The 8345-nt window shown below is 65.3% G+C and overlaps 1 protein-coding gene across 4 annotated transcripts; it reads left to right on the top strand.

Moving 5' to 3' along the window:
• The first annotated feature begins 1203 nt into the window (after positions 1-1203).
• Positions 1204-4530, top strand: HRAS (HRas proto-oncogene, GTPase). 4 transcript variants are annotated; one of them, XR_001439298.3, is made up of 7 exons: positions 1204-1348; positions 2381-2541; positions 2825-3003; positions 3155-3314; positions 3410-3491; positions 4013-4137; positions 4246-4530. XR_001439298.3 is itself a non-coding variant. In NM_001266421.1 (6 exon segments), coding segments are annotated over 4 exon segments (570 nt in total). In that variant the 5' UTR covers positions 1333-1348; positions 2381-2430; the 3' UTR covers positions 4133-4137; positions 4246-4524.
• Positions 4531-8345: the final 3815 nt, after the last annotated feature.

Here is an 8345-nt window from a genome sequence, read left to right as displayed (position 1 = left end):
GGCCGGCCCCTTTTGCTTTTTTTTTTTTTTTTTTTTTTTTTTTAGACGGAGTCTCGCTCTGCCACCCAGGCTGGAGTGCAGTGGCCGGATCTCAGCTCACTGCAAGCTCCGCCTCCCGGGTTCACGCCATTCTCCTGCCTCAGCCTCCCAAGTAGCTGGGACTACAGGCGCCCGCCACCTCGCCCGGCTAGTTTTTTGTATTTTTTAGTAGAGACGGGGTTTCACCGTGTCAGCCAGGATGGCCCTTTTGCTTTTTAATGAGAATGTATTTCTGATTCCTTTGCAATTTAAAAAAATGTTAAAAAAAAAAAAAAACACGTCTTTTGGGGTTTGAAAGAGCTAGGATGTGGTCTTTGTGCTTGGGGTGAGCCCTGGGCACTTCGCTCTCCTGTGGCAACCTGTAGGTACCGTTTAACTGCACCACGCTGAGCTTCTGCATGGTTGGAACCTCAAGTCTGGGGGGACTGAGCGGGCAGGGTCGCCTGCCACGCAGGCCCAAGTAAGAGAAGTGGTGGAGGGGGCGTTCTCACGCCTGGCCCCAGGGAGCACGGCTGCGCCTGCCGCTCGAAACCCCACCGGAGCTGCAAGGCGTCCTCGGGGTGGGCTGAGGTGGGAGTAGGGGAGCTGGGGTGCGTGTGGTAGGTGGGGTGCGCGGAGGAGGCGGGGTGCGCACCGTCCGGGTGCGGGGCCACTCCACCTGCGCGGAAGGGGAGCCGGGCAACCGGACCCCGCGGCCACCCGGGGGCCCTCAGCTCCGAGCGGCCCGCCTTGGTCCCGACGGATCCCAGCCTTTCCTCAGCCGGAGCCCCGGGACCTCCGCGGTGGGCGACGCCGCGCTGCGGACGCAGGGAGGGCCTCGAGTGCACGGGCGCCGCTGAGTCGGGTTCTCTCGCCGGCCTGTTCCCGGGAGAGTCCACGGCCCTGCTCGGATATGCCGCCGCAGGCCCCCAGACACCTGCTCCCTCGCCCTCCTTGAGCAACCCGGAGCTTGCCTCCGCTCGCCGGCCTAGCCCAACCCCCCGAGGCCGCGGCCCTTCTGGCTCCGCCTCCCGCGTTGCTCCCGGAAGCCCTGCCCGACCGCGGCTCCTGACAGACGGGCCGCTCAGCCAACCGGGGCGGGGCGGGGCCTGGTGTAGCGCGGCCAATGGTAGGTCGCGCCGGGCTGACGGACGGGCGCGGGGTGGGGCGTGCGCGAGCCCGGTCGAGTCTCCGCCGCCCGCTCCCTGCGCCTGCAGCCCCAGCCGCACCCGCCGCGGACGGAGCCCATGCGCGGGGAGAACCGCGCGCCCCCGCCCCCGCCCCGCCCTGGCCTCGGCCCCGGCCCCGGGGGCAGTCGCGCCACTGAGCGGTGAGTGCGGGCCGGGGTCGGCCGGGCCGCGCGCCCTCCCCGCCCCCAGGCGGCAGCCATACGCGCGGCGCGGGCCGGGGGCGCGGGACCGGCGGGCGTGAGCGGCTGCGGCGGCGGTAGTGGGTGGGTGGGGCCGGGCCGGGCGGGGCCCCCAGGCACAGGTGAGCGGGCGTCGGGGGCTGCGGCTGGCGGGGGCGGGCTGAGGCCCCTTAGTCCCTGGGGCCTGCGGGAATCCGGGCCCCGCCCGTGGCCTCGCTCTGGGCACGGTCCTCACGCCGGCGTCCCCGGGAGCCTCGGGCCCGGCGCCCTCATAACCAGGCGCGTCTGGGCGGAGGCGGCCGCGGCCACGGCACGCCCGGGCACCCCCGATTCAGCATCACAGGTCGCGGACGAGGCCGGGGGCCTCAGCCCCGGGGCCCTTCCCCTCTCCGGGTCTCCCGCGCCGCCTCTCGGCCCCTTCCTGTGGCTCAGCCCCTGCTTCCCAGGAGCCCCTCTGTCTTTTCCAGCTTTCTGTGGCTGAAAGATGCCCCCGGTTCCCCGCCGGGGGCGCGGGGCGCTGCCCGGGTCTGCCCTCCCCTCAGCGGCGCCTAGCACGCAGTAGGCGCTCAGCAAATACTTGTCGGAGGCACCAGCGCCACGGGGCCTGCAGGCTGGCACTGGCCTGCCCGGGCACGCCGTGGCGCGCTCCGCCGTGGCCAGACCTGTTTAGGAGGACGGTAACCTCAGCCCTCGGGCGCCTCCCTTTAGTCTTTCTGCCGACCCAGCAGCTTCTAATTTGGTTGAGAGCGCTCAGCTGTCAGCCCTGCCTTTGGAGGCTGGCTCCCTTTTCCCCTCACTGGGTCCTTAACAGCAAGTGGGGGCGAGGCGACAGTCCTCCCCCGCGCTGGTTTGCAGCTGCACAGGTAGGCACGCTGCAGTCCTTGCTGCCTGGCGTTGGGACCCAGGGCCCGCTATGGGTTTGCTCTTCAGATGGCTCTGCCAGCAGCTGCCCTGTGGGGCCTGGGCCTGGCTGAGCAGGACCATCCTTGGCAGGTGGGGCAGGAGACCCTGTAGGACCCCGGGCCGCAGGCCCCTGAGGAGCAATGACGGAATATAAGCTCGTGGTGGTGGGCGCCGGCGGTGTGGGCAAGAGTGCGCTGACCATCCAGCTGATCCAGAACCACTTCGTGGACGAATACGACCCCACGATAGAGGTGAGCCTGGCGCCGCCGTCCAGGTCCCGGCAGCTGCTGTGGGCGAGCCCAGGACACAGCCAGGATAGGGGTGGCTGCGGCCCCTGGCCCTGCATGGTGCTCTGGGCCTGTCTCCTGCTTTCTCCAGAGAAGGGGAGCCCCTCGTCTCAGCACCCCAGGAGAGGGGGCATGAGAGGGGCATGAGGGGGCATGAGAGGGGCATGAGAGGTACAGGGAGAGGCTGGCATTGTGAACTCCCCGCATGGAGGGTCCTGAGGGGTCCCTGAGCTCTGTCCTCCTGCAGGACTCCTACCGGAAACAGGTGGTCATTGATGGGGAGACGTGCCTGTTGGACATCCTGGACACCGCCGGCCAAGAGGAGTACAGCGCCATGCGGGACCAGTACATGCGCACGGGGGAAGGCTTCCTGTGTGTGTTTGCCATCAACAACACCAAGTCCTTTGAGGACATCCACCAGTACAGGTGAACCCCTTGAGGCTGGCCCGGGAGCCCACGAGGCACAAGTGGGGTCAGGCCGGCTGTGCCCAGACAGGGGCCTCCTGTCCTCTCTGTGCATGTCCTGGATGCAGTCGTGCCTGCAGCCCCTATAGCCAGCTCTCACTTTTCCTCCCAGGGAGCAGATCAAGCGGGTGAAGGACTCAGACGACGTGCCCATGGTGCTGGTGGGGAACAAGTGTGACCTGGCTGCACGCACCGTGGAGTCTCGGCAGGCTCAGGACCTCGCCCGAAGCTATGGTATCCCCTACATTGAGACCTCGGCCAAGACGCGACAGGTGAGGCAGCTCTCCAGCCCACAGGTAGCCAGGGACTCGCCCCGCCCCGCCCCAGCCAGGGAGCAGCACTCACTCACCCCTCTCCCTTGACACAGGGCAGCCGCTCTGGCTCTGGCTCCAGCTCCGGGACCCTCTGGGACCCCCCGGGACCCATGTGACCCAGCGGCCCCTCGCGCTGTAAGTCTCCCGGGACGGCAGGGCAGTGAGGGAGGCAAGGGCCGGGGTCTGGGCTCACGCCCTGCAGTCCTGGGCCGACACAGCTCCGGGGAAGGCGGAGGTCCTTGGGGAGAGCTGCCCTGAGCCAGGCCGGAGCGGTGACCCTGGGGCCCAGCCCCTCTTGTCCCCAGAGTGTCCCACGGGCACCTGTTGGTTCTGAGTCTTAGTGAGGCTGCTGGGGACACTGGCCATAGCTCAGATGAGAGCTGGGTGCAGGGTGGTCAAACCCTGGCCAGATCTGGAGTTCAGGAGGGTCCTGGGCCACCCTGACCTTTGAGGGGCTGCTGTAGCGTGGTGCAGGTGGCCCTGGGCTCTTCGAGATGACCAGAGCCCAGCTTCCTGTGTGTGTGGTGGGCCTGGGGAAGTGGCTGGTGGAGTCGGGAGCCTTGGGCCAGGCACGGCTTGATCGCACAGCAGGGAACCCCTCACCTAGGCAGGGGGCCACAGGCCTGTCCCTCCTGATCCCATTCCTCCTTTTCCAGGGAGTAGAGGATGCCTTTTACACATTGGTGCGTGAGATTCGGCAGCATAAGCTGCGGAAGCTGAACCCTCCTGATGAGAGTGGCCCCGGCTGCATGAGCTGCAAGTGTGTGCTCTCCTGACGCAGGTGAGGGGGCTCCCAGGGCGGCCGCCACGCCCACCGGATGACCCCGGGCTCCCCACCCCTGCCGGTCTCCTCGCCTGCGATCAGCAGCCTCTTTTGTGCCCCGCCCAGCACAAGCTCAGGACATGGAGGTGCCGGATGCAGGGAGGAGGTGCAGACGGAAGGAAGGAGGAGGAAGGACGGACGGAAGCAAGGAAGGAAGGAAGGGCTGCTGGAGCCCAGCCACCCAGGGACCATGGGCCGAAGTGACCGCAGACCCTCCCAGGGATGCTTTGCACAGACTGTCTTGAGCATCCCAGATGCTACCAGAACCCCAGCCCTTAGCTCCCCTCCCAGGCCTCTGTGGGCCCTTGTCAGGCGCAGATGGGATCGCAGTAAATTATTGGATGGTCTTGACCTTGGATTTTGGCTGAGGGTGGGACACGGTGCACGTGTGGCCTGGCGTGAGGTATGTCGGAACCTCGGGCCTGTCCAGCCTTGGGCTCTCCACAGCCTTTGGGAGGGGGAGGTTGGGAGAGGCTGGTCAGGGGTCTGGGCTGTGCTGCTGTCTCCTCCTGCCTGCCCCAGAGTGTCCATGGATTCCGGCAGAGAGCTCTGGACAAGCAGGCAGATCATAAGGAGAGCTTACTGCGCTGCTACCAACTAGGAGGGCATCACGGTTCTCCAGAGGGAGGTGATTTCAGGGGTTGGGGATCTGTGCCGGCGGCTCTGGTCTCTACCTGGGAGCCGCCTTGGCAGTGAGAGGCGTCGCTTTTCCTGACTTTTTCCCATGGTGAAATGCACCTGCCAAGAATGGCAGACATAGGGACTCTGCCTCCTGGGCCTTCACATACCCAGTTTTCTTCATCTCTCTGGCCTGGAGCAGTCTGTGGACCTTGGAATTAGGGCTCCAGCACCGACTGGCCTCAGGCCTCTGCCTTATTGGTGGTCGGGTGGCGGCCACTAGGGCGTGGGAGCCTGGCCATCCCTGCCTCCTGGAGTGGACGAGGTTGGCAGCTGGTCCGCCTGCTCTCGCCCCGCCCTCCCCCGCCCCTGCCCTCACCCCACCCTCGCCCCGCCCCTGCCTCATGGCTGGCTGCTCTTGGAGCCTGGTAGCGTCACTGGTTCGGCCTTGCTGGGTACGCACAGGCTCAGCCATCCACTCTGCTCCAAGGGGCTTGCCCTGCCTTGGGCCAAGTTCTATGTCTGGCCACAGCCACAGAGTGCTCAGTCACCCGTGTGGTCATTTTGGCTGCTGCTGGAGGCCCACGGCACGCCTGGTGCCCCTCCCCTCCCAGGGCTCCGGTTGAGGCTGGGCCAGGCCTCTCTGGGATGGGGACTTGTGCCCTGTCAGGGGTCCCCGTCGCAGAGGTTGGGCAAGAGACTGCAGGGCGTGCTGCTGGCCGGCCAGGGCTGCAGGGACGCCACACTCACCCTTCTGTCCAGGAGATGCCACACTTGCCCTTCTCTCCAGCAGCCTCCAAGTGACCAGCTTCCCCATCGATACAGACTTCCTGAGGCCAGGAGCCCTTTGGGGCTGCCAGGTACTGCCCTGGCTCCTTCCACACCGTGCCGGTCACTGCCTGCCGAGGGGGTCAGATGCAGGTGACCCTGTGCAGGGGGGTGTCTCTGGACCTGCCTCTTGGTCATTATGGGGCTGGGCAGGGCCTGGTGTCAGGTCCCCACTGGGGTTGCAGGGCTTGACCCGTGCTGTGGTCCTGGGGTATCCAGGACAGACGCGGAGGGGACAGGGCCCAGCACCGCTGCTCCATGCTGAACTGTGGAAAGCACCAGGCCCCTGGGTGGCTTCGACAGGAGTTCCAGCACGGGAACCACTGGACAACCTGGGGTCTGTCCTGATACCCAGGGTCCAGGGACTCTGGCCAGCCACAGCCAGGGTCCTGGGGACTCCAGAGAGCAGCCCACTGCCCTGGGCTCCACGAAGCCCCCTCATGCCACTAGGCCTTGGCCTCGGGGACAGCCCGGCCAGGCCAGTGTGTGGGAGGACCAGGCCCCCTTGTGGGAGCGGACATTGCCTTGGCCGTGCTCTCCAGCCCTGTCCCCTGGCATTCCGGAGCTGCGCTGATGGGCAGCGGAGAGCCAGCTCATCCCCTTAAGGAGGGTCTTGATGTCTGGGGTTACCTGCGGAGGCTAGGCCCCATGGATCTGGGTCCCTGTGTAGCCCCCCCCGGTCTGATGCTGGGGATGCCCCTGCAAATTGCCAATCCCAGAGAACAAGACTGTGGGAGGGCTGTGTGGGGAGAGCCCGTCCCTGCACCCTGACCCGCAAATCCACGGCTCTCTCATTGTCCACAACTGCCGGAGAACAGAGGGCTCCGTGTCTGGCCGTCCCCCAGCAAGCAACAGTGACTGCATCTGAAGTCTGAGCTGCTGAGACCCCCTCCTGCAGGGACCCATCTTCTGGCAAAAACCTGGACTGAGGACCACCCTCTGCCCACACCCAGGGGGCCCATCCTGGCGGCTCTTGCAGTGCCAGGCTCTGCCCCATCAGGGTCTGGGGTCTCAGCCAGATTTGTGTCCAGGGCAGGGAGGCTGCAGAGGTTAGGTTGGGTCCAGCGCAGGGCAGGGCTGGAGAGCACGGCCAAGGTTGGGTCTGTCTCCTCCCCCCTGACCTCGGATGTCACTTCTCAAATGCGTGTGTTCGTATCCACCCCATGGGGTTGCCATGAGGTGAATGACACAGTCGTTTGCACAGTCCGCGTGGAACGGGCACCCGCTGAGTGCTCAGGGATGACCCTTGGCAGCCACATGGAGGCCAGCGCAGGCCACCTGGTAGTGACCGTCGCCATACCATGGGGTAGGGCAGCTGTGCTGAGACCCACCTCTTGCCTTTGGATGCAGAGCCCCTCTCGGACACCCGCCGTGTCCCCACCTACTCCACACATGCTGGGCACTTGGCACCGGTGACATTGTGGGGTGGCTGCAGATGTCACAACAGCGCCCTGCCCAGGTCAACCGGGCCTGGAGTCAGTGTCCACCCCCTGAACTGTCAGCGTGTGAGTGCACGTGTATGTGGGTGAACGTGTGTGTGTGTGTGTTCTCCAGCTAGGCCTGGCTGTCCCACTCACGTGCACACAGGTCTAAGTCACTGTCACCCCCGTGGCCTGAGGCGATCGTCAGAGCATCCGCAGGGGCACCACACTCAGCCCTCTCCACCTGGGGTGGTCATGGGGATGCAGATGCGGGGAGGGGGCTGGCCCCCTCCCTCGGTGGACTCAGGTCTTGTGTAAAGGGCTGGGTTCAGTGCCCGTGTCTCACCTTCTGGAGGAGCCCTCCTGGGTGCCGTGAATGTCCCCCTTGCTGGAGGCTGCAAGGTCCCAAGGACAAGCCCCCTGCCTGAGGTCCCCCAGCCGCCCGCTGACCAGGTCCCACTGATTGACAGACCCTGCTGGGCTGCCAAGAGGGTGGAGGAAGCCTGGCGGGAGGTGGGGGACTCATCTGTGTGACATCAGCTTCCGTCCCACCTGCCGCCTGCCCCTCGGATCACATCGCTGCTCAGGATTCGCCACCAGCTGCCTCCTCGCAATGGAGCCCTCTGATAGCCGAGAGCCTGCCACAGCCATCCCCCACAGCCACGCGTAAACTCTCCCAACATCCATCCAGGGAGGCCTGGATAAAGATGCAGGGTTTCAGGCCGGGCGCGGTGTCTCACACCTGCAATCCCAGCACTTTGGAAGGCGGAGGTGAGTGAATCACCTGAGGTCGGGAGTTCAAGACCAGCCTGGCCATCATGGTGAAACCCCGTCTCTAATAAAAATAGGAAAATTAGCCGGGCGTGGTAGCAGGCGCCTATAATCCCAGCTACTCGGGAGGCTGAGGCAGGGGAATCGCTTGAACCCGGTAGGTGGAGGTTGCCGTGAGCTGAGATAGCACCACTGCACTCCAGCCTGGGCAACAAAGCAAGACTTGTCTCAAAAACAAAAAACAGGCCAGGCGCGGTGGCTCACGCCTGTAATCCCAGCACTTTGGGAGGCTGAGGCGGGCGGATCATGAGGTCAGGAGATGAAGACCATCCTGGCTAACACAGTGAAACCCCGTCTCTACTAAAAATACAAAAATTAACTGGGCGTAGTGGCGGGCGCCTGTAGTCCCAGCTACTGGGCAGACTGAGGCAGGAGAATGGCGTGAACCTGGGAGGCACAGTTTGCAGTGAGCCGAGATGGTTCCCCTGCACTCCAGCCTGAGCGACACAGCGAGACTCCATCTCAAAA

This window comes from Macaca mulatta, chromosome 14, assembly GCF_049350105.2.
Source record: "Macaca mulatta isolate MMU2019108-1 chromosome 14, T2T-MMU8v2.0, whole genome shotgun sequence".
In the NCBI taxonomy this organism is placed as follows: Eukaryota; Metazoa; Chordata; class Mammalia; order Primates; family Cercopithecidae; genus Macaca; species Macaca mulatta.
Note: the sequence above shows the minus strand (reverse complement) of the source record. Positions and strands in the feature narration are given on the sequence as shown.